Source organism: Amphiprion ocellaris, chromosome 11 (genome assembly GCF_022539595.1).
Source record: "Amphiprion ocellaris isolate individual 3 ecotype Okinawa chromosome 11, ASM2253959v1, whole genome shotgun sequence".
In the NCBI taxonomy this organism is placed as follows: domain Eukaryota; kingdom Metazoa; phylum Chordata; class Actinopteri; family Pomacentridae; genus Amphiprion; species Amphiprion ocellaris.
In genome coordinates, this window is record NC_072776.1 from 31,130,952 (window position 1) to 31,158,097 (window position 27,146).

At 37.9% G+C, this 27,146-nt stretch overlaps 1 protein-coding gene across 6 annotated transcripts in view; it reads left to right on the forward strand.

The window, feature by feature from the left end:
- Window positions 1-27,146, forward strand: part of lrch1 (leucine-rich repeats and calponin homology (CH) domain containing 1) — a 129,504-nt gene that overhangs the window by 42,672 nt on the left and 59,686 nt on the right. For all 6 annotated transcript variants that reach the window (XM_055015589.1, XM_055015590.1, XM_023264565.3 and 3 more), the window contains exons 2-6: window positions 7,534-7,678; window positions 16,102-16,228; window positions 16,516-16,621; window positions 24,874-25,010; window positions 25,511-25,641. In XM_055015589.1, coding sequence (XP_054871564.1) covers window positions 7,534-7,678; window positions 16,102-16,228; window positions 16,516-16,621; window positions 24,874-25,010; window positions 25,511-25,641 — 646 coding nt within the window. The remainder of the gene's footprint in view (window positions 1-7,533; window positions 7,679-16,101; window positions 16,229-16,515; window positions 16,622-24,873; window positions 25,011-25,510; window positions 25,642-27,146) is intronic.

Sequence of the window (27,146 nt, forward strand, 5' to 3'; positions counted from 1 at the left end):
GAATCTAGCCATAGCAAACAGTAAATTTTTGTTGAATTTTTAAATGAGACAAAGTGAATTTCATTAAATATCCTGAAGCTTAAATTCTCAAGTATCTTCTCTGCAGCGTGACAATTAAAATGCCATAAATCATTTAAAAATAAGGATAAATGAACTTGGAATTTCCATTATTTATTTTACAAAAAGTTTAAAAAAAAAAAAAAAAAACTCATTATGTAAAACATTTTTTAAACATGTGACTCTTCATACTATAGATTTTTGACAATTTACATTTTTAACTTGTTGATCATTTTTATGAGCCAACACTGCCTGCAGTTCAGCCTTTTTAAAATTTTTGTCACATGACTTTTGGTCACTGCAGATTCAGTCATGGTTTTGCTGTTTTGCCAAGGAGTGCAGAATTTTTGGGTTTCCATGGAATCAGGTCATAGCAACGTGTTCGTTTTTTTTATTATTTTTATATTTTATTAAAGTGACTTTTGATGAAATACCACAAATTTAGGCTTACATTTAAAACGACAACTCACATGTGAACAGTTAAAGGACTGTCAGAAAATGTCAATTGCTGTCATTTTGGTGATTTTTTTTAAAGATAACATGTCTTTAAAACCTGCTGACTCAGTATGGTCTGATAGTAAATGATTAATGTATCGTCTGAGCTCCTTTAAAACCATAACGTCTGTGCAGAGTCAGCAGCAGTCAGAAACACTATCTTCTATCTTCTTTAACAGAGCTGCAGCTTTGTATATTCGAGAACACAAAAACAGGATTCTTCTTAACCAGATTCTATTAAAATCAACAAAATTCTGTGCTCTTGGGCACAGCTGTTAAGCCATTATTGACTCTGCTGTGACTAATAGTCATGTCACAAAAATTCAGGGACTTTTCAGCTGAACTGCAGGCAGTGTTTACAAAGAAAGCAACGGAGGCAGGTGTAAAAACGAGTTAAACAACGTAAATACTAAAATATCTTTAGCATGAAGAGTTGCTTGTTTTTTATTTGAAACACTTGTAGGCACTTTAAAAATGTTTTACATGTTGATTCCAGATTTTTTAAATTTTTAGTAAAATAAATAATTTTTTTTAATGATTTATGGTATTGTAACTGTGTCAGGCTCCATGTATCTTGATATTTCATAAAATTATCTCATTTAAAAATTCACCAAAAATAAAATGTTTTCTTCAACCAGATGTTGTAAAAAACAAAAAAATTCTGTGATCTTTGGCACAGACACGAAGCTATTATTGACTCTTCTGTGACTAATAATCATGTCGAAAAAATTCAGGGACTTTTCGGCTGAACTGCAGGCAGTGTTTACGCAAAACACATAGGAGGCAAGTGTGAAGCATCAGAAACATTATCCCCGTTTCTTTCACAGGAAAATGCCTTAGGATATATTGTTAGCATGAGGAAACACAAAAACAGGACATTTCCTAATAACTGGGGCACTCGCATCCCTGTAGTCGCTCTGGGGCAGTTGTAGGGCTGGTGGCAGTAAGGGGAAGCCCCGTGTGAGTCGGGGGTTAAAACCCTGAGGCCTTTATCATCACATCTGTCATTTCACATGACGTCGTGTACAGATGTGCTCCAATCTAACCTGACAGATGTGTGTCTGCGTGTCCTTAAAGTGTCGGATGTCGTACAGTAGAAGTTGATTCTTTCACCGTTTTATCGAGGAGGCTGAGGATCGTTAATGGATGTTGCTGTAACGCTCTGCCAGGAATAGTTGTGTTAGCTCGCAGGATGAAAGCAGCACTGACTGGCTCTTTGTTTCTCGGTTGTGCTGTTTTAAATAGCACTTCCTGTGACTGTGCAGCCCATGATGCAACGCTGCTCTTGCCTCTGATGCAGTTTGTACAGTTTCAGTGGACTCAGACTAATCCAGTCAGGGTTTGGAAATAACTTTACCAGATGTGAGGTTTTTTATCTGTTCTGTGACTGGTGGGAAAATGTTCGTACCAAAATAATGAAGTAATAAAATTAAAAAACGGTAAACATTTTTTGCTTCTGATCTGATTTGACTCATTTAATATTTAAAATCTGCTGATACTATTTTCTGTATTGTAGATTAGCCTAAAAAAAATATTGCCTTTGCATTTTAGGATTGGCAACTAAATACAAAAAAATGTGCAAATATAAACTTCTTGCATTGCTTTCTGTAAAAAATACAAAACTCTACACTAAAAATTCACAAAAAATTCACCAAAAAATTAACCGTTTACTGTAACCAGATTCTGTAAAAAACTAAAAATTCTGCTCTCTTTGGCCCAGCAGTGAAATCATTATTGACTCCACTGTGACCAGCTGGCATTTAGCAAAAATTCAGTCACTTCTCAGCTGAACTGCAGGCAGTGTTTACACAGGTTTTTTAAAGATAACATACCTTTAAAGCCTCCTGACTCAATATGTAAAATGTTATGTATCATTTGAGCCCCTTTAAGTCATAACGTCTGTGCAGATAGTCAGTATCATTCATGATTTTTTTTTTAGTTTTGCGACTAATGGGTAAATATTCGTACCAAAATAATGATGTAATGAAAACAGGGACTGACAAATTAAGGGTTCTTTTTTGCTCCGATCTCATCCGAATCATGTATTATTTGAAATCTGCTGATACCTGATACTATTTTCTGAGATAACACACACTTAAAATATTGTACATTAGCTTAAAAAACAAAAACAAATAGCCTTGGTACCTTAGGATTGACAATGTGGCATGCATAAATACAAAAAACTATGGAAAAATAAGCCGCTTGCACTGCATTCTGTGAAGAACACAAGTCTGCAAAAAAATCACAAAAAATTTGCCAAAAATTAACTGTTTCCTGTAACCAGATTCTGTAAAAAACAAAAAATTCTGCTCTTCTTGATGTAGCAGTGAAGCCAGTATTGAATCCACTGTGACCAGATGGCATTTAGCGAAAATTCTGTCACTTCTCAGCTGAACTGCAGGCAGTGTTTACACAGGTTTTTTTTTTAAAGATAACATGCTTTTAAAACCTCCTGACTCAATATGGTCTCATAGTAAAATGTTGTTTCATCTGAGCCCCTTTAAAACAATAACGTCTGCAGCAGTGAATATTTTTGCTGTTTTGTGAGTACACACTGATGGGAAAATATTTGTACCAAAATAATGATGTAATAACAATAGGGACCTACTGATGAAGGTTTTTTGCTTCTGATCTGATCCGAGATATGTTTTCTGAGACAACACTATAAACTATAACTCAGAGGAATCTGCACCATGTGGAGCTTTAACGGAAAAGCTAAGTTAAATGTAAATGAAACGATTAACTGATTATTTTTTTTACCAAAAACAGTCTAAATTCTGTGATGTCAGCTTCTCCAATGTGAATATTTTCTGGTTTCTTTCCTGCTCGATGACGGTGAACTGGAGATCTTTGGACAAAACAAGACATTCAAGGAAACTCTGATCCACATTTTTCACCGTTTTCTGACATTTTAGAGACCAAACAGCTGACTGATTCAGAAAAAAATCAAGAGACCTTTCAAGTATCGTAGATTAGCCGTCAGTTGAAAATTACCTCGCTACGTTGCTACGCTAAAAATTTGCCAAAAATGAACTCTTTCCTATAACCAGATTCTATAAAAAGTGCCTTCTTTGACACAGCACTGAAACCATTTTTGACTCCACTATGACCAGCTGTGGTTTGGCAAAAATTCAGTCACTTCTCTGCTGAACTGCAGAAAGTGTTTGCACAGAGAAGATAGGAGGCAAGTATAGAAGAAAATTAAAAATGCAAAATTGGTGAAATAAACACAGTACCTACCTACACCTGTGCAGTTTGGATAATGTACATATTGAAGAAACTCCACTTGTTTTTTTTTCTTTTTTTATGCTTTATGGCATCATAACTGTGTCATACTGCACAGAAGATATTTCTAAGTTCTCTCTTCTTCTAGTCATGGTTGTTTTGTTTCCATAGAGGTACAGGACTTTATACTGCAGTGAAGAAAAATGGAGCCAAAAACACTCACAAAATACTTACTACGTCATTGTAGTGCACCAAAACAAATGTATTTGTGACACAAAAAGACCTTTCTTTAAAATTTTAAAATTTCAGATGCAGAATCAAGCTGTGAGGCATCTTTAATGACATTTAAATCAACATTAGTGTGTCAGTTTGGCGGTTTTTCCTGCTCAGAATGGGATTTGTCGGCTCAGTCTCTGTTGCCTTATTTGGCAGAAATCTGCACATTTTCCTGCTATTTGGGACCATTCAGTGGACAAAAATGTCTATTATACTTGAGTAAATAGACCCCAATTACCAGGACTGGTAATAAACTGAAGTGCTATTTTTATTTTCAGCTGATTTTCCTTTCGGTGCGACTTTAAACCTCCTTGGGGGGGGGGGCGCCAAAAATACCTTTATTTGCAGGAAAAGTGCTGGTTTTCTATGAGCGTGGGAGTGTGATTTGGCAAGACTCTGAAGTCCACATTCCTGCTTTTTGGTCTGGCAGCACTTTTCAGTGACTGATGTTGTTTCTCTTTGTTTCCTCTCGACTCTGGATGACAAATAAACAAGACTGACGTGAGATTTTAACGGCAAATTTTAATCCAACGCAGTGGCTCCGAACGCCGAACACAATAGCACAACACACACCTTTTCCGCGATTGTTGCCGCCAGAGGAAATGAACTCTTGTCCTGTTCTCGCTCCGCTAACAAAACAGAATGTGTTTTCAAGAGGCTGAGAGTTTCGGCCTCCACAGAACAATGCAGAACAATTGGCCTGACATTTCTGGGCCTTATTTGGCCGCCGCTGATAACCGAGGTTGATGTCGTTGTTGTTGTTGCCGAGCTGCAGCCGGATGTGAAGTCACTGGCCGTGGCCTCGAGACGCCGAACTGTTGGAAGTAGAAGTTTGTGATGACAGATAGAAAACCTCAGTGCTTGATTTTGACCTCAAACTTGTTGAAAATCCTTCTTAAATGAACACTGTAGTGTTCAGTTCAGAGAAAAAGCTTGAAAGTTGTCTGAAAGTTTCAACACAGACTGAACATCACGGTCTTTATGAAGGTCAATTTACAGCAAGACTGCCTTAGCTTTACCTCGTATTGAAGTAACATCTTGTTTTTAACTCAACTTGGATGGAAAACCACATTTATTGTCTTGTACAGTAAAGTTTTTACCCTCAGTAGAGCTGCATCGATGAACTGCTTTCCTTCCTTATATACCTGTTTTCTAATGATATTTGATATATTTTTATTTTATTTTATTTAACTTCATTTCATTTTTATTTTAACATTTCGAAAAAATTTGACAAATTCAGTCATTTTGGATATATTTTACGCTCATTTTAGATATCTTTCTGCCATTTTGGGCTCATTTTTTGTCACTTTAAACAAATATTCAAATTTTTGTGCCTTTTCAAACTTTTTTCTCTTCTGTGCTCATCAGCTGTACAGATGTTTCACCGTGCTGAATGTATCTTCAAGAACTTGCTCTTCTGTTTACTGTTTCTGAGCCATGCTGCATTTTTAATATGGATCCAGTTTGTTTTATTTAGCTACATACTTGTGTCCTCTCCGTTCAGTGTGGACACTGCCTGCAGTTTTATCGAGTACTGATGGAATTTTTGTGTTCATTTTGAAATGAGACCTTCAGAATAAGGAGATTTTGATGAAATGTCTCATTTTTAAGCTTAGACTTGGTCTGTCATGAGTAGTTCAGGGATCGTCATTAGGGCTGGACCATATGGCCTAAAAAAAAAAAATCTCAGATTTTTTCACAAAAAATCCCGATTCACGATTTATCTGATTTTTTTTTTGCCCCCTACCTAATCTCTGCACTGGAGTTCAGTCTACTTTATGCAAATGAGCTGCAGCCCTCTCCAGGTAAACACACCGGATCACAGCTGGAAATGCGCTGCATGTGGCATGCTGGTCTGGTTGCAGTGTGTTTCCAGCTGTGATCAGGTGTGTTTACCTGGAGAGGGCTGCAGCTCATTTGCATAAAGTAGACTGACTTCTACTTTATGCAAATTGCATGTGGCGTGCGGAGATTCCACGCATCGTGAAACTGTCCTCAAACTTCTAAACTAGGCGTCAGTGACCTAAAACGAGGACAGATTCAGCTGCTGCAGATTATTTCTCGCTTCAAATGCTTTCAGAAATACTTTTCGCTGACGTGTTTTTTGAAATAAAAGGTAAAGTTTGCGGCCGAGCCGCTGTGTTTATCTGACTTGTCTGCAGGACTGTCCAGCTGAAAGCTCGGTCATGTGACCACGTAGCAGCCTGCTGTTGCTCAGTGTTGTCATGTGACCATGTTGTAGTCCGGTAGTGACCGCCTGCCGTCCGTGTGATTTTCAGATGTGGTGCATTACCATGCGGGAAAATCACATCTAGTGAACACGAGCCTTTAGATCTGCACCGCTCGCCGCCATGTTGTTTGTGTATCAAGCGCGGGGGGGAGGGGGGAGCACTCTGAACTACGGGAGCCCAGCGGGAAGGCGTTGGTGGCGGATGTTGATGAGAAAATTGATTTTCATTAAAACAAATCGACATTAAGTACAAAGTCGAATTAATCGATAAAATCGATTTATCGCCCAGCCCTAATCGTCAGAAAGGTAGAAATCAACCTTTCTTTCTGTTTGTACAGTTTCTGCCTCATATAAATGTAAATTTGGGCTTTTTAAAATTAATTAAAAATAATTCATTTCAAATTTGATTGCGGTTGAGGGTTCAAAAATTTAAAATTTAATATTCCAAACTCAAATTTAATAAGATTGCAGATAAATCTACCAAGGAAAATCATAATTTCATTTGAGAAAGCAAATTTTGGGAAATTTTTGCTTGTAAAATGACTAAAATTGTAATTGATAATCCAAATAGTTGCTGATAAATTTATCTAGCGGTCAGTTTGTCAGTTAATTAATTTACTGTCACATCTCTGTTTACTGTAGATATAAATTCCCACCTAAGAAGATAGATGGTTACTGCAGTATAAGGAGTAGTTTTAGTTGCAGCAATGTGTTGCTCAACAAAGGTTGATGATTTCAAAATCAAACATCGTTGAACCTGTAACAGTGCCCCCTGGTGTTTGGGTTGATAAAAACAGAACGATTAAAAAAAAAAAAAAACCTGCAGACAATTTTCAGTCGATCTTATATTTTTATTACAGCCAAATACGGCATTTAGAAATTAATTTCTTTACAAGTATTTCAACATTTTCTTTTGCATTTCAACACAATTTACTTAGTATTAGAGCGACAGTTAAACAAAATGCAAATAAATATCTAGTATGATGGTCAATCATCAATCCTACCTTCGTTTTCTGTTGTTTTAATACAGTTTAGACTAATATATGTCTGTAATTTATGCAGAAACAGTTCAGTTTATACCATTATCTGAGGTTCTGCGAAGTCTGCAGGTTAAAGTTGTTGCATTAAACGATGAAATGAGGTCGACTTGTCCGTAAGTTTCTCCTGAACGAATCACGTTTCATTGCTCTATGTCTGTATTATTTGTTCTTGAGTCCTTTTATACTTAATTTCCTCTGTTCTCCCTGCAGACCTGTCAAAGAACCGGCTCACTGACGTCCCCTCGGAGGTCTGCCACCTGGTCGCCTTGGAGACACTAAACCTGTACCACAACTGCATCAGGACCATCCCAGACAGCGTCATCAGCCTGCAGTCGCTCACCTCCGTCAACCTCAGGTAAACACTCGCACACTCTACGTCACCCTGCCTCCCCGTTGCCAGGGAGACGCTGTAGGTTTTAAGAGAGCGTTGCATTCTGGGTACGATGGTCGCTTCTAAACTGATGCAGATTTTGTGCACAAAGGTTTGAATCTACTCTGTTTTGGTGCAGAAATGTTCCAGTCAGCTGAATATATGTAATTTATACGTATTTTAAATGTTTAGCAGACTGATCTTACTGTTTATTGACTGTTTCCCTGCATTTTTACATTTGCAAAGAGCTCTTAAAACACTAGCAGTAGGACTCTGATGCAATATATACATAAGTATAGAGCATATGTTCAGGTTTTATTAACTCCTGATGAATAAATTCAGAGTAACAGACTGGAAAAGATACAGATAATTAAGGTCCAGATGCACAAGCAAAAGTTTCATTCGCACTTTACCTTCTGAACTTGAAGCAGTTTCGAAATGCTTTTTCTTTTCTTTTTTTTTTTTTTTTAGCTCCTGCAACATTTTTTGACCATTACTAGAAGGAGAAAGAACTTCAGCTTGTTTTTTTGCTCAGTATGACACAGCTATAATTAGAGATGGACTGATATAGGTTTTATAGCTCTGAGTATTGGTAATCAAGGAAGACCTATAACCGATATTTGGAGCCACTACACATTAAATGTAATGTTTTCACAGCATGTGATAGCAGAGAACCTGTCATTCATAATTAGACTTCTTCATTATTCAGGGTGACTTTTACTGAATATGTGAAATAGAAATAGAAGTGATTATATTTGGACATTCACTTCTGTTTATGTCGGATCCACTGACAAAAATGTTTTGAAAATGACTTAAATTTTAGTCAAAATCACTCAAAACTCAAGAAATGATTAAAAATTGTCCATAATGATTGAAAACTTTTCCAAAGAGATTCAAAAAATCTTCAAAATGGTCACAGAAATCACCCAAAATGACAAAGTTTTATCATGACGATTTAAAATGTTTCCAAAGTGACTCATTATTCTCCAAATTCTGTAAAATAGAAACAGGAGTGATCTATCCCTATGATAAAAAAAAGAATTTCTTTGATCATTTATTTCACTAAAATAAAAAAACAGACAAACCAGAATTAACCTGTACAGCATGTTTCCAATACTGGAAAAATGGTGACTCTACTTACTACAGATATTTCACTACTCAGATTTTGAATTTGTTCAGCATAAAAGGCCCTTAATTTTTGTCATGTGGCTGCTATTGTTTGCTGAGTCACTATAGGCTTCATGGTTGCACCAAAGAACGCTGAATTTTTAGTATTTTACAGAATCTTGTTAAAGCAAATGGTACATTTTTGACAATTTTTCTAAATGACATGTAGAATAATGAAACTTTACGATTTTAATTAATCTGAGCTTAAAATCACGATTTGGTTAAGTTTTCTCACAAGCCTGCCAACATGTCTTGTGATTCTGAGAGTTAAATGAGAATTCTGGTTAACAAAAGTGTGGTTGCTTTTGTATTTTATAATTATAATGAAGCTGCACGTGCTCAGTTAGAACCGAGGAGGCCTCTTGGAATAGAGGTGAAGCCACGAAAGAAGTCTCTAGTGAAGCAGTGAGGATATTAAAATGTTTTTAAATGCACCTTCTACTTCACCCCTGTTTCTATGACAACCAGCTTTTCAGGACAACAGTTTTAGAGTTTTAGGGTTCAGCATTTAGTTGCACATTAGAGCAGTGAATGTCCTCATAAAGGCAGAAAGACACGCTGCAGTCAGGTTTGTGCTATTGAACGCAGCATGGGACCGAATCAGAGTGACGAAGCAAAAATAAAACGGTGCTGTTGTGTTTTAATGTAAGCTCCGGTATTGTGTGTCGGCTTAGAGCTCCCACCGACTCGCTGCAGGTGTGTGTGATGCTGCAGGGTTTAAATGCAGAACACACACTGCACTGTTAGTTCACACACTCCGATGCTGACCTTCACACACCGACTGTGCTGAGTCTGGCGGTGTTTAAAGGTCAAGGTGTCCCTGCTGTCTCCATTCCGTCGTCGCCGTCGGTGACCTGAATCATTTCCGTCTCCTGATGTTCGACTTTTCGCTCCCGACCCGTTTGGCTCGGTGGTAATGATCTGGAATCCTCAGAGAGCGACACTACGAATCAAGATTAATTAGTTTTGTCGAGCCTAAAGTCAGAGTTTTGATGCTAAGTTGGCGAGATCACCATGGTAACCGATGCTGATGCTGAGCTTCTGTGCAGAGTTTGGGGGTTAAATCAGCTGTAAGAAGCGTTTCCTGTTCCCTGAGTGTCCCGGCTGAAGTTTTATCTGTAAGCTAGGGATAGTCGGATCATCGTCATGTCCAGTATTTGGCTTTTTTCTGATTATCTGTATTTTTATGACCAACTATTGATAAATAAAATGCACTTTTTCTCTTAGGATTTAAATGAAAAAGTGCAATTTGGATCTCGATAGTATTTCAACAATCCTGATTTTTTTTCCCATAATCATGCAACATTGGAGTATATTTTTATTATATAATAGAACGTGTGTTTTTATGTTTGATTTGGGGCTCAGTCTGTTTCCATTGCCGGCACTGCAGCTGATGGAACACAGATTAGAAAACTGATTATTCTATTGGTATTTATCAAAGGGAATGTTCAATGAAAAACATTAAGTTCACTTTGATTTGGCCAAAAACTGAAGTGATTTCCACATATCCTTCATTTTGGCACAGTGTCAGACCTACTGAATGACTACATATTAACTTACACGAACAACAATTTTCTACTAATTCAGCCTAAAGGTCCATGAATTTTTATCCTGTGACTGCTGGTGGCAGTAGAGTCACTAATGGCTTGATGGTTATGCTGAGGAGCGCAGAATTTTTTGCTTTTTTACAGAATCTGCTTAGAGCAAATGGTTAATTTTTGGCAGTTTCTTTAAATGAGGCATTTAGAATTAAGTGATCCATCGTTTAGGTTTTGTCGAACCAACTAACACAAAGAAAGCCTGTCTATGTTAAGCTTGTCTTATAGTGCAGTTTGGTGTTTTCCAGGTTAATTTGGTTTGTTTGTGGTGCTGAGAAAACTGTAATTCATTTGAAAGTTTCAGTGGAAACCTGGTGCATGAAGCATCTTTGGTACTTTAAGGAAGAGACGCTGCAAAAGTCCCTGCAAACTTGCGTTTCAAGTTTGTTGAGATTGTCACAATCTTTGTGTTGCAGCACCGACAGCTCCACATTCTGCGGTTTACACAATGCGTCCCATTCATTCATTCTTTACTGCATCTCAGCCAACAAACAGCTCATACTTCCTCTTTTTACGCTGCTTTCTGTTTCACCTGTCTGCTCTGCTGTCTGTCATTTACTTGCTCCTTATTGGCTGTTTGTGCAGCACTTTCCATATTTCAGCACCAAAACTGGTCCCAAAATATCAGAGCAAGAGACTGTTTGTGGTCAAAATCTCAAACCAACTTTCTCGAAACTAAAAATACAACTTTACTGCGACAGAGACACAGTCTGTAACAAGCTGAATTAATAAGAATCACCAAAAATATATGTAGTCCAGGTTTTGACAAACAGCAGCTGAAGTTTAGTGTGTTGGTTCCAGCTGTTTAGGAATCTTTCCTCTGAGTTTGTTAGTTCCAGCTGTTTAGGAGTCTTTCAACTGATTTTGTTGCTTTCAGCTGTTTAAGACTGTTTCCTCTGAGTTTGTTGCTTCCAGCTATTGAGGAGTCTTTCCTCTGAGTTAGTCGCTTCGACCTATTTAGGAGTCTTTCCCCCAAGTTTGTTGCTTCCAGCTGTTTAGGAGTCTTTTCTCTAAATTTGTTGCTTCCAGCTGTTTAGGAGTCTTTCTTCTGAGTTTGTTCCTTCAGGCGGTTTAAGAGCCTGTAAGTTTGTTGCTTCCAGCTGTTTGAGTCTTTCCTTTGACTTTGTTGCTTCCAGCTGTTGAGGAGTCGTTCCTCTAAATTTGTTACTTTCAGCTGTTTAGAAGTCTTTCCTCAAAATTTGTTACTTCCAGCTGTTTAGGAGTCTTTCCCCTGAATTCGGTGCTTCCAGCTGTTTAGGAGTCTTTCCTTTGAGTTTATTAGATACCTGCAGCAGGATCCATATGAGCGTTTTCAAAGAAGGAAAGCTGCACTGATTTACACACAGATGTGCAGCAATGTCAGACTGAACAATAAATTTGGTTACTGAATGCTCCAAATAGTTTCCAGTGCAAACTTTACTATGAGAGAATTGCATCATTTGAAAAACCAAAACACACCTTAAATACCACTACCTGCAAAATGCTCCCAGTCTGAAGGCCTGCCCCATCAAGTACATTCATAGTTTAAAGAAAAATGACACTCATAAGTGCAAGAAAACAACTAGAATACATAAAATTGTCTTCGCAAAGACACAAGTGGAGAAAATCAGTGTTTATGTAAGATTTCTAGCAAGTCTCCATATCTTGTTGCAGAAAGGAAGGGTGATGTTGTTGATCATCATTTTCAGCTTTGTTGCGCGTGCGAACACACACACACACACACACACACACACACACACACACACACACACACACACACACACACACACACACACACACACACACACACACACACACACACAGAAACAGGAAGGACACTGCCTTCCTCTCCAGGAATAAAGCAGCTTTATTTTTAGTGTCTTTAAAGTCAAACAGCTCACTGTCACATCTGAAACACTGACGCTTTTTCTTATATTGCTCATTTCGATTTGCACAATACTCATCAGTACTTCTTTGCAACACCAGCAGGCTGTGTTGGGGTTCAGAAATGTCATATTTGAGTCATGTTTTCCACATGTTTTTGCACTGTTTGAACTTTAACTAGAGCTCCTTTAACAATCTTTTATTGTTTTGTTCTTCTGCCGTGGTGTAATATCACCAACTGGAGTCTCAGCACCAACATATGGTTAGGTGCACATAGTCTTTAAAAAAATTGAGAGATTAGAAGTGTAGCTGTGATCTTTTACAGAGAGTGTTGCATTCAACCCTCAGTTTTAATAAGGATGAATAGCTTTAAAGGTTTTGTGTTTAGTTTTGGTCACATCACATGCTAACATGCTAAGCTAATGACCATTAATATTATGTTTGCAATATGCATTATTAGCATGCACACAAAGTCATATTTTCTCTCCATCCTTTATAAAAGCATGACATGACACAGAGACAGAAAAATAAACCAACAGGAAGCCACGGTTTAATTTTAGCACATTTTAGCTCAAGTTTGTTGTTTTTCTGTCTTTCATAATACCACAGTTTCATTAAATGCACCCTGACTACACATTTTAGAAAGTTGCTGTCCAACCTCTGGAGCTTTTCTACTATAAAAGACAAAGTGTAACATTATTGTTTTCCATAGTCTGAGTGTGTGTTGACAGCTGGACTAGCTCACTTGTATGTTTCCTGAATGTTATTTTCAGAGCTGACTCAGTGGGGGTTTCACAGTCTTGTGGTAAAAAATGTGTGTGTGTGTGTGTGTGTGTGTGTGTGTGTGTGTGTGTGTGTGTGTGTGTGTGTGTGTGTGTGTGTGTGTGTGTGTGTGTGTGTGTGTGTGTGTGTGTGTGTGTCGCTACAGTCGATGCATGCATCTGTGTTATGTGCACTTGTGTTTCTGTTTTCCTGGTCAGAGATTAAAGATACTGTTTGGTTTGCTTTTCCTCAGTCAGATTTATTTATGCAGAGCACCCACAGAGCTTCACAAGCATAAAAATAAAATATTTCACCCAAGAGGAAGTGCTCTGTCTTTGCTCACTCATTGGCTGCCTCACACTAAATTTAGGAAAGCTCAGCATATGCATGAAGTAGTCTGATCTAAATTTGTCATAACGTGACTGAAAATGCTTTAAAATGGGAGCATATGGCGATGTTAAAAAAAAGAAAGACTAATGAGTAAAACAAACAAGAATTAAAATTAAATTTAACAAGATTCAAAATGCATGTGTGTCATTGGGCATTTTTTTCAAATTAAAAGTACATTATATCCTTAAAAAGGATGGAAGATTGTAATAAAGTGGTGGCATTGAGCTGCCTTGAGTCTGGTGTTTTTGTTTGTAGAGAGGAAACTTTAACAAGAATTCAAACCAATAGAAAGTACGAGATGCCATTGAAGCCCTTTTTTTTTTAAAGGCATTCCTTTTAGTAAGTCTTAATTAGCACTCTGCACACTTTTCCATGGAAGTCGCAACAGCAATTCTATGATGTTGGATTTTCAAATATTTCACGCACAAATGACAGACTTCGAGTTGTGTGAAGAGATTTAGATAAGACTTGCCACGTTTCAGCACCAAAATTGGTCTGAAAATGTCAGAACAAAAGACAGGTTGTTGCCAAAATCTCAAACCACAAACCAAAATATCTATAAACATACAACTTTTGTATGATGGAGACAGAGTCAGTAACAGGTTGGATTAATAGGACTCACTAATAATGAATGTAAACCATGTTTTGACAAACAGGAGCTGAAGTTTAGTTTCTTGCTTCCAGCTGTTTAGGACTATTTCCTCTGAGTTTGTTGCTTACAGATGTTTAGAAGTCTTTCCTCTGAGTTTCTTGCTTCCAGCTGTTTAGGAGTCTTTCCTCTGAATTTGTTGCTTCCAGTTGTTTAGGAATCTTTCCTCTGACTTTATTAAATGCCTGCAGTAGGATCCACGTGAGCGTCTTCAAAGAGAGAAAGCTGCACAGGTTTTCAAACACAGCAGCAACTTTTTCAAAAGTAGTTATAATTCTAAGTTATCCCTGACACGAAGACAGGATGGATCAGGATCTAAACTACAGTTAAATAGTCAGGATACTTTAATTTTACTGTCAGTAAAGTAGTAATTTGATTATTATCACACGTGGGCAGAAATTTTAGTATTTAGGAAATCATAAATTAACTAAAGTGTCCTTTATTGGGACAGTTTGATGACCTTATATCAGTTTAGATTTGGTATTGTGTTTATTAGTGCATTATAATATGCATTATGTATCACTGGTGTCCTGTTTAGTCTTGTTTTTATGACAAGTATCAGTTGTGTATCTTGTCACTTTGGTGTCTGAATGAAGAGCAGTGTTGCCCAACCATAGCATACCTCCAGTGTGTAAACTGTATCCTGAGTTTTGTCTGTTGTTTTACTCCCCACTGAGAGGAAATCTTTGATAAGAGCTTCCTGCAGCTCGTCCACTAAGATAAAAAAGTCTCACGTTTTAGACACATTTGATGATAATATGTGCGTGTGTTTGCATGTTAACATTTTCAAAATAGCTTCTTCTTCAGAAACATGCATGCGGGGAGAAAAAGGGAAGTGTTGGCGTGTTTTATTTCCTCTCATGGGGCTTTATGGGACAAAACCAACAGCGACAAACACTTGAGTCACAATGAAATCACATCAGCAAAGTCTGCCATGCATTCACTGCTCACCTCTTTACATTTAATTTTTAATGGCGCTTTGGAAGATCTCCAGTAAAATATTCATATGTGCTTCAGATGGACTTTTTCCTGCTGTGTCCTCGTTCGTTTTTCTCTGGTTGTCTGATTAAAAGCTTCATCATGTATTTATGTAAAAGTGACAGTGAAGAGATGTTGTTATTAACTGTGCCAGGGTTAGCATGATGGCTAATTTTGCACCTGTTGTCCCAAGTTAATAGAAGTGACTTTTAGCTTGCTTTCTTGTAAAGTACTTTAAGGGTGATTTTGAATATAAATATAGCACTTTAAAAGCAGCAAACAAATGTCTGCTATGTAAAGATATAGTGGAGTGAATGGAGTTAATGCAGCTTAGTGCATGTGTGTCCCTCCCATTGAAACTGGCTCTCGCTCTTGGCTTTTTTCCACGTATAATGAGTTGATGCCAACTTGATGAGCTTTTCCTAAATGAATGCCACTAACATCGTTCCCTTTTTTTGTTGATGTTGTTTACCCTGTTTGTTTGGTTTTGGGCCTCTCTCTTTTAAGCCCTCACATTTTTTATAACCTATTTCCTGCTTCGGTTCCTCACGCTCACTAAACAGTTACACTGTCGGAACAGCAAAGGGAAATATCACCATTTGGCCTATGTTTATTTTGCAGATTTAAACCACAGACACCAGATACACACTCTGTAGGTGACCGTTGCTTGATTTAACTTGTTTGTGCTGGTTGGAGGTCATTAGTCGTCACAGAACACTTTGTCATGGTGCCTCTTTACGAGCTAAACCACCACAATGCTCTCAATGCAGAAGAGGTAGAAGAGGCAGAAGAAGAAGAGGTAGCAGGTTTATTATCTAGGAAAATTATATCTTATGATTAAATGACAAAATACTTGATCAGCATGTCCATAATCTGAGCTGCTGATATTCTAACGACATCCAGGGGTTCCAAAAGGTTACACACGATTTCTGTAAGATTTCCTGCTTGAACAGCGACATAAATATTAAATCAGTGAATGATGTTTGTGTTTTGTGTTGCAGTCGTAACCAGCTGGGCTCTCTGCCGGCCTGTTTGTGTGGTTTACCTCTGAGAGTCCTCAACGCCAGCAACAACAAGCTGGTCAGCCTGCCGGAGACCATCGGACAGCTGCACAGCCTCATGGAGCTGGTAGGACTGTTTACACCGTGTCGTGCATCACTGTGTTTTTGTTTGCCTGCCGTTATGTGAGTATCTTAAGCTCCATTGTGCCTCTCTTTCAACTGTTTTTCTGCATGAAGAGCTGATTTTCTTCCAATGTTATACTTGTTTTTAACCAGCTAAGTGTGAAAGTGAAATCAGTTCTTAGTGTTTTCCTTTCTCTTTGTGAGCATGTTGCTAAACTTGCATTTACGTTTCACTAGAATCACATTAACAGCTGTTAACCTGAGCTGTGTTTGCTGTTTTATCCTCTGCAGGACATCAGCTGCAACGAGATCACGGCTCTTCCTCGGCACATCGGCAGACTCAAAGCTCTACGAGAACTAAACGTTCGCCGAAACCTTCTCTGTGTTTTGCCAGAAGGTGAGTTTTTGTGGAAAAATCTCATCTTTTCTAGCATTAACTGTATCCCAGATGCTTTTTGTACATTATGTGTCTGAAACAACTTGCAGTGTCTCATCTTCTTTCATGTTACTGTGATTTGGTTGGAAATAAATGACTTTAAGTGTGTAATTTTAGACCAAATTGGCATTTTTATCCATGTAGGCAAGATTTTCCATTGACCCTAACCCTTACAAAAGCATAATGTGTACTCAACAGTTCAACTTTCGACGCTGCTACTCGGGTAGGATTTGCAATTAAAGCCAGAAATAGAACAATCCCTTCTATATTGAAGATGGGGAGGGACGTGGGCGACCACAGAGCCCTGTGAATGCACTGCCACACCCGTCCCAGTCCCCAGAAATACACTTAACGCTCAGCGTGACCGAACGGTGACCTCCAATCCCCGAAGGTCTGAAATAAGTCGGTGACACGGAGACGAGTGACGACCACGAGCCTCTGGAGCTTCATCTGGAGGGACACCACCCAGACTGTCTGCTGATAGGCCGAGAGTGGATGGACTGGAGGGCTGCCAGTTCAAATCACCAGACCAACTGAGAAAAAAAGGGTTTTTATTAAGAATTCTTCTCTCTGGAGTCAGTATGTGACACCAAAGAGTTCTTCTCTGGCTGCATCTATTTTCATTTTTGATGTTGTGTCTCTAAAATGGCAAAAAAATTGATGCCTTCAAATCGTGTGTTTTGTTCAATGCAAGCATCAGACTTAGAAAACTAGCAGATGTTTATATTGACGAAGGTAGAATATGAGAATTTTGGCATTTTGCTTGATTAGTGTATTATTGAAATCACTGTTGATTCATTTTCCATTAGTTTTTTTCTTATATTAAACACTCTGTAACAAACATGCATTAGTTCCAATGAGCAGCAGTTAAACTGACATCTAATTTAATTTCATTTAGTGCTCTGTAAATGACTGTAAGCTGGTGGTCCAATAATAATCTTTTCAAGCGCCGTCTGTTTAATTTTTATGGATATTTTAGTTTGTATTAGAGGCAAAGTGAACAAGCGAGACATTTTGTAAATTTGGGAGCAAACTGTGTTGTTTTGGGATGTTTTTTAGACCAACATTGGTGCTAAAATGCTCCTAAATTGCTTCACATATGTTACTGGTCAAAAGTTGGGGTCACCTGGACAATTTCATGCTCTCTATGAAAACTCACACTTTTATCCATGTGCTAACATAACTGCACGAGGGTTTTCTAATCATCAATTAGCCTTTCAACACCATTAGCTAACACAATGTAGCATTAGAACACAGGAGTGATGGTTGCTGGAAATGTTCCTCTGTACCCCTATGGAGATATTCCATTAAAAATCAGCTGTTTCCAGCTGCAATAGTCATTTACCACATTAACCACCACAACCACAACACCAAAGACCAACAAAACAGCTTTAAAAACACACAGCATGACCACAAAGAGGCAAAAAAGTACTACAAAGAGACACAAAATGACTGGAAAAACCAACTGAACAACCCCAATAAGACACAAAACAACCACAAAGACACCTAAAACTACTAAAAAGACACAAAAACTGCTTTTCTTTCAAAAATAAGAACATTTCTAAGTGACCTCAAACCTTTGTACTGCAGAGTAAGTCAAAATACTTCACTTGTGCGGTTCAGATTAGTGTTGAGTTGAAAATAATACCGAAATCTTAAGTCTGATCTTGTAAGATTTGGTTGCAACTTTTTACAGATAATTGAGCAGGATGCTTATTCAGAGGTGATATGTTCAGATGCCGTCAGATTAAAGGAAAATGGTGTATTTCTGTTCAATAGACATATAAAAGAACACATTTAAACCAAATACTAACTTGTCCTGGATCACCAATAGTCTGACTCTAATGCTTTCCTGTGTCTTCCAATGCTTTGTACTCTGAAATAATCCTTTCCCCCCATTTCAAACAAGACAGAAATCCCCAAAATCTGCCAAAGAAATGTAGATTTTAAAGCCAGTAGAATCAGCGGGAGCTTTCGAGCCGTCTCTGTCTTGGTTGTCAGCCGTCCAACATGGCGGTGGGTCTTTGATAAACAGACCAGTTAGTCCTGCAGACGGCTGATCCAGATGATGAACAGTTGCAGACTGTTTCCTGGATGATTCATCCCGCTTTACCCCCTGCACCTCAGCTCGTCCCGTCTGTTTGGATTTACCGCTCTGTTTTGCTAGCCTGACATATGCTTTGTCCCTCCGCTGTTACTGTCGCCTCCTGGATTGATTGATCAGCTTTCAACTGGCTCAGCGGCTCGATGCCACGGCGACAGGGAGGCTCGGAGCAGGCAGATTGGACGGCTGCCCCGAGGAAGGGAGGGATGTTGTTTTTGATTTAATATCTGTTGAGCCTGAGCAAACAGACTCCCTGAGATGAGACCACCATCGCTGTGTTTAAGGGTTTTTAAAGGGTCGGCCAAGCTGAGGGGTGGCAAAAGTGAAATGTTAGGGAGTCAAACTCAATTCTGAAGATCGGAGCTGCAGAGCTGATAGAAAAGTTTCCCTTAACACACTGAACTCTGAGCAGTTTGTGAGCGTTTTTAGCTTTTCACACATTTTTACTCACTGTGGGCTGATTTTGTACTACAATATTAAATTCTGCACCTCTGTGGAAATAGAAAGTCCATGAAGAAGTAGACAAAACTCAGGAAGGTCTTGTGTGCGGCATGACAAAGTTATGACGCTATAAATCATAAAAAGAGAAAAGTTACTCTTCTTGGACTATTTAGTTCCCAAAAACTGTAAAACACTTGAAACAGTTGTACCATTTCCAAATGCTTGCATGTGTTATAAATACTGACCCTGCATTATATAGATATTTTCTGGGTGTTTTTCTTTTGTTCCTGTCACATTTTCACTCACTATAGGTTCATTTTTTACTGTAGTATCAAGTCCTGCACCTCTATGGAAGCAGAACAACCATGACTAGGAGGATGGAGGACTTGGAATTGTGTCTTGTGCTTTAAATCATAAAAACAGAAACGACAAAAGTTACTCTTCTTGGATCATTTCGTTCCCAAAAATCGGAAAATACTTGTTCTAGATGCCCACGTGTCACTAATGCTGGAAAAAAAGATAATCACTCTGCATACTATATTTTACTATTTACATTATGGATTTGTTTCCTTACTTTTCTCCTGCACAGCCTGCAGTTCATCCCAGTTCATCTGAAACATCCCAGATTTTTTTGTCATGTGACTGTTGGTCGCAGCTGAGTCACTAATGGCTTCACAGCTGCATCAAGAAATGCAAATCTTTTTGTTTATTACAGGATCTACTTAGTAGAAACTTGATTTTTTTGTAAATATATGAGACATGTAGAGTTCGTTGGCTTTGAAATATCACAATTATAAGCTTCAGTTTGGTTTTCTGATGTAATGTCATGTCACAGATGAGTAGTTCAAGGACCTTTGTTGAAAATCCACCTATTCTTTTTGTTTTTAGAGTTTCTGACTGAAGCTGACAACTCCTCATCCTAAATATACTTCATATGCAGCACAAATCTTGATGCCTTCTGGTGACACGACAAAAAAAACTTGACAATACATCAAACTTTGAACTTGAGAAAGGTACCAAATCACCAGGCTCCGCAGCTAATTACTGTTTTCCAAAAAATGGTAATCTCAGTGTACCATTCATCTTAACGCATTCAGGACAAATTCCTTCTGAGCGTGTTATTGAGGCTGAAATGTTGACAGTTCCTCAAGCGATTCACTTCAGAAAAGCAGATTTTGCATTTGTGTCACAGTGCGTAAAACAACACAACAGCCGTCTTACATAAACAGATTTTTAAAAGACAGTTCCTGTGATGTGGTTGTAGAAGCAAATGAGGCCTGAAGCCTCACTGCAGATGACTCAGACTAAATTCTAGCATTCACATTAAGACAGTTACAGAATCAGCCCACTGTCTTCTTTGGATTATATCAAGAGAATAGGAGCTTCTGTTTCAGCTCAGACCAGAAGAGTAGATGACATCCGTCCAGCTCTCAGAAGTCTACACTTCCTGTTTGCCTTTGAGGCCATGCTGTTGCTGTAAAAAGTGTTAAATTCTCTCTGATCTGCTGCTGCTTTATAAACCATCCAGACCTCTCAAGGAGTCTGGAACGCTGGTTTGCTTCATGTCCCCAGAGACCAGATGTTCCAGGTGGTCTGGTTTGCTTACTGTCCTGAGGCTTCAGACCTCTCAGGTGGTTTGATGCAGTTCTGTTTACTGTCCCCAGAGTCCAAGACTCTCTCAGCGGGTCTGCAGCATTGTAGTTTTTATCAGAGCAAACTCCCAGAGGACATGAAGTATGGAAGTCTATTAAATCAAACTTTTTTTGTTTTTGGCTGTATGTCATTAAATTACAGTTGGAACTATTAATTCATACCTTGCATTGCACTGTCCCTTCTATTCCTGTTTAATCAGTTTTTAGTTCTACGAGTTCCAATCAAAAAGTTCTGAGACTGTGCCTTTAAGAATCATTGGCATCAGAGGTGACTCCTTGTGCAGTGATGCTCTGCTCTCAGTGCTCCTGCAACATTTGGAACACTCATTAGAACGTCCAGTATGTAAACATGTGAAGCATGATCTGCAGTGGGTGCTTAATTTCCTAAACTGTGTCAAAGTGGTGACGCTTCAATTTGAATTTCATTTTGGGTCACAGGGAACCAAATCTGGTGAGAATGACTGAGTTGGTGTTTCCAAAAATACTCACTTATGGCCATAGACTGTATAATATATCTTTGTTATACAGTCTGTGCTTACGGCTGGAGACATCTACATGCGCTCACACTTGCTCTAAATATTCTCCGTGAGACATTTCAGGACGTTACGGTAGAACTCTGCCTGACTAATTCTGACTAATTTCTTGTGCACAACCATTTGAAACGAGTAGCTCCTTGTGGTCTTGACCTGATGCACCTTCTCTGGTCTTGAAGACTTCGGGTTCAACCACAGTAAAAACTGCTTTTTCTTCTCTTGATGGTAACTGCAGACCCACATGAAGGTTGGACCATCCAGCTGCTGAATGTGATGTTTGTTCTGTCCAGTTTAAGCTCAGTGTTCACAAAAACATCCACAAAAAACAGGTCCCACTGTAAATAGCATTTACATTAACTTAGCCGTTTTACATATCGAGTTTAAGACTCTAAAGTGTTATTTATGATCTGAATTAACCAAATAACTTAAATATTAAGGATCAAAACCCTACAAAATGATACAAAACACAACTTTATTTGATCATAATACATGTTAAAGCTAAAACCCTTCAGGGCATTTTTTTTCTCCTGTAGCGTAATGATAATGAGGTGCAGTCAGACCATTCTACACAGCACTGCATCAATGCTGTAGAATGGTCTGACTGTGTGAGACTACCTCATAGCTTTATACTTACACCTCCTATTTTTTTGTATATTTTTGGATTCTATTTTAGGTGCCAGTGCCATGGCTGTGGGGGTTTGGCTTATTTATGATGTGAATTACCTGGATAATTTCAATATTAAGGATTAAAACGCTACAAAAATGATATAAAAACACAACTCTAGACTGTACAGAGCATTTTTTTTTCTCCCGCAGAATGATAATGAGGTGCAGTCAGATCATTCTACATAGCACTATGTCAGTGTTGAGGAGTGGTCTGACTATGCAAGACTACCTCATAGCTTTAAACTATTTTTGTATATTTTGGATTCTATTTTATATTTCACTTTTAAATCCAATTTAAATGTCTTTCATATTGTCTTTTTGTGTTGTCCTGTGTTTCTTTTCTTACGATCTTTTGCGTAGAACACTTTAAATTACCTTAGTATTGAACGATGCCACACAAATAAAGTTCCTTTGTCTTAAAATCAAAGTAGAAGTGAACAGAATATCCATATATGAAGGGTATGGAAGCAGAGTGGTCTAACCCACTTTCTGTAGTTTTTCGGGAAAAATGTTCAAAGTTTTGTGTTTTCCAGAATGGTCTAACATCCGAAATGCCACTGCAATACTATGTTTGGGTTGTGGGTCAAACCACTTTGCCACTAAAATCTAGACCATAAAATATGACAGAAATTAGATAAAACTCATTTTAAATTGTTTGTGGGTCAGACCACTCTACTTCTAACCCCCATATATATAATACATTCAAGTTTTCCGTTGTCATTGTTAGCATGTTAGCATCCAGATGAAACAGTCTTCTTTAACAGAATGCTTTGGGTTCAATTGAAACACGTCGTCCTGAGTGAACCTAATTTTGTACATAATATATTACAGAGTGTATTTTTATCCAGGAACCAGAGGAATTCTTTGCGGTGCCGCCTACAAGTGTTTTTAATTATGACGAGCTGTCAGTTCGAGCCTGTAATGATCACTCGGTTGAGATTGATGGACTCCTCAGCGACGCATCGTTAGTAGTCTGCAGGATATGAATCCCTGAATGGTTTCTATCCACAAACCCACACATCAGTCTGAGGAGCTGCATCAATGAATCATGAAAACACACATCCAACAAAGTGGAGCTTTTTTTATGCCTGACACCATCAGGAATGAAAATAACAAAGTGTTTTTTATATCGCAGATTAAAGACGTAGCTCACAGAAAGTCAACACCAACCAATTATTCTCAAAATTGGAAATTAGTAGTTCCGAATTGAAGGGTTCATTTTATTTGTTGATTATTTGTTTGATTAAATTAGTCTGTAAACTGTGTTTACCGAAGCTGAAGATGACAAATGTTTTGTTTTGTCCACAAACCAAAGATATTCAGTTTATGTTCACAGAAGAGCAAAGAAACCAGAAAATATTCACATTTAAGAAGCTGGAATCAAAGAATTTAGACCTTTAAAACAAAATTACTCAAAGCGAATAACTGATTAGTTGACAAGCGGAGTGGTCTAACCCACTTTCTGTAGTCTTTCAGGAAAATGGGTACAAAGTTTTGTGTTGAATGGTCAAACATTTAAAATGCCACTGTAACACTATATTTGGGTTGTGGGTTAGACCACTTTGTCACTAAAATCTAGACCATAAAATATTACAGAATTTATGTAAAACTCAGTTCGAATGTTTTGTGGGTTAGACCACTCTGCTTCTAATCCCCTCAGTTAATCACTGTAGTAACTAGACTTTAAGCAATCAGCCGTCTATATGTACATGTTTGTTTGCAGTTGTGTGTAAAATGTTTAAACTGAAAGTAAAGAGAGTCACAGTCAAACCAGCGAAGTCAGTGAAAGTGGTTATTTTTGGCGAGCGGAAAAATGCTTCACTTCCTGGTCTGTTTTTGTTGTTGTTGTTGTTAAAACTTGTGAAGACTTTCTTTTGGTGGACGCATTTTCACTCTAGGATTTTATTTCATGGCAGCAAAACTTGTCACTTTCAATGGAACCACAGAACGATTTGGTAAAAATATCACATTGCAATCATTTATACAGATATTGTGATTTGAATTGACATAGAAATTTCTTAAAGTCAAATTTTAGTTTAAAATTCACTTGCGATTGTCTGATGAATTTGTCTGCATGAATTTGTAAAACCAATGATGCAACTGTTTTAATCTGCTGCATAACGTACAAGATGTGGCTGTTAAATAACTGGAATAAGCTTCCATCAGGGGGATCACATCGTGCCGCCTGAACCTCATTGTATTTGCTAATCACTTGGCAGCAAAAACAACTTTAATCCTAAATCACAGACTTTGCAATTTGCTAATTAATTTGTGATTTCTACTGCTGGTTGTCTGCTACATACACTACTGTTCAAAAGTTTGGGGTCATCCAGACAATTTTATGTTTTCCATGAAAACTCACACTTTTATCCATGTGCTAACATAACTGCACAATGGTTTTCTAATCCTCAATTAGCCTTTCAACACCATTAGCTAACACAATGTAGCATTAGAACACAGGAGTGATGGTTGCTGGAAATGTTCCTCTGTACCCCTATGGAGATATTCCATTAAAAATCAGCTGTTTCCAGCTAGAACAGTCATTTACCACATTAACAATGTCTAGACTGGATTTCTGATCAATTTAACATTATCTTCATTGAAAAAAAATGCTTTTCTTTCAAAAAATAAGGACATTTCTAAGTGACTCCAAACTTTTGAATGGTAGTGTAAATATAACACAGTCCTACATTTTGCACACATTTAAATGTGTACTGTTTTTTTCAAGTTTACTCAGCTCCAGTACATCGAATTACTGTCATGTTAAAAGCTGCTTTAACTCATTGATATGTTTGTGTGTGGCTTTTTTTTTTACAGACCTGGCTGACCTTCCTCTGGTGAAGTTCGACTTCTCCTGTAACAAGGTTTCCACCATCCCGGTGTGTTACAGGAAAATGAAGCAGCTCCAGTCGCTCCAGCTAGAAAACAACCCACTGCAGAGTCCACCTGCACAGGTATGAGAGCACACAGACACCTTTATACCACTATATACCTCTCACCAGTCTTTATATTTAGCTTACAGCTCTCTAGACTTTTTATTTTTAATTTAAGTATATACTACTGCTGCCCTTACAAATGTTGTGCTGTTTTATGCTGCAATAAGCACCATACACATTTGATTTTACATTTGATCTGAGTAAAATATTGCAACATTTTTATACAAGTGCCTAAACGTTTTCCTAAATATTGTATTTTATCTGATACTGACATTTCAATACATCAGATATATTTAACTGGACTGCTTGGCGGTGATACTATGATAGCTGCTGATTTTCTGCTTTCACAGTTTGATGTTTTTGTCTGCAAGTCATAATACCGCAACAGCTAGTATAAAGAAAAGACTGCAGCGGTCAGGTTTATATCTGTGAGAATGTCTGCAGAGATGAAATCAAATAAAAACACAGTTGATCTTTGACATTATCCTGATTTGAGTCTTTCTCTTTCCTTGGCTCAGATCTGTATAAAGGGTAAAGTTCACATATTCAAGTATCTGAGCATCGAGGCATGTCGCAGCGAGAAGATGCCCGACTCGCTCTACCTGCCCGTCATCGAGCGACTCAGCCTATCACGACCCACCGCTGGCAGGTCAGTAACCGTGGTAACTTCAGCGCTGTTTCACCTTGTGCACTGTATCATCTACTGCTGCAGAGCCCGATTGTAAACTCTCCTCCTTCCCTTCCTGCTACAGATACCGTTTAAAAATATGTAAATCATCACTAATGAGGTGTATGACAACGTATCCTGGTAATGAGGCTTATCACAGTGTTTATTATATTCAGAATTTGGTGTTAAACGATAAATACAAGTTTCCAGGCAACTGATTGTTCAGGTGATGTTTACATCTCAAACTGACAGTTTAATCTGACACTTCTGTTACTTTCCAGGTAAAGTAAGCCGTGAGATTAATTTAATGGTAGAGAAGAGAAGATAAACCAATTTCATGATGGTTTCCTTAAAAAAAAACTGTAATCTTTGTGAAATGTTTGACAGTTTTACTTTCTTGAGCTTGAAACAATTGTTGAAAAATATCCCAGTTCTGAGAGTTCATAAAAAGTTTTTATTTGTTCGTGATCCCATCAGAGTTATTTAATATTTAGTATTTGCCAATGCCATTTTCCAGAATAATACACACTCCAAGAATTGTAGATTAGCTGCAGTACCTGGTTAGGCCACCAGGTGGAGCCTCTCATTGTTTAATACAGTTCTGTGTTGGCAAGCAGGGACCATTGTTGGGTATTTAGGTAGCAAATGGGAACCATGACAAAGTCTTTTGTGATACTTTATGACCTCTGACCAGCACACAGTTTAATTCCCAGTTCCTCATACATCAGTTGGATTTGCAGATTATTTCATGCAGTTGTGGCATAAAACAGCAACACCAGTACAAGACGAAAGTCAAGTATGCTTAATTTGTATTCCAAATAAATCAGTTACTTAGATGCTGCTTTATAGTGCTGCATTTGCTACAAAAATCATCCAAAATTGTGATATCCTTTGTGAAACAAAGGACTGTGCTTCATGAAACAGAAGTATAAAATTGCCTTGATCTTAGGGTCTTGGGATCAGGGTAGGGACAATTAATTATAAATACTCATATCGTATTTTGACAGTAAACAGGATTTGATGTTAATATGAATCTCAGAGAAATTAGATTATTCATATCCTCATGTACATTATAAATAAGGATGCGGCAGACAATTTTTTTAGTTGGAGTCATTTAATATTTAGTATTAATACCAATACCATTTTCCTTAATAATACATACTCCAGTTATTGTCGATTAGCTGTAGTATCTGGTTGGGCCACCAGGTGGAGCCTCGTGACCATTGTCAGGGTTCAGGTCGTAAATGGGAACCATGACAAAGTCTTCTGTGATGTTTCATGGTGTCTGACCAGTGCACAGTTTAATTCCCAGTTCCTCATACATCAGTTTGATTTGCAGCTTATTTCATGTAATTTTGGCCTAAAATGCTCAATTTGTATGACTCAATTACTCAATTACTCATTTATATTGTTTACTAAAAAATTATTGAAATTTATGACAGCTATGTGATAGATGGATATAAACAAAGGATTGGACTTAGCAAAAG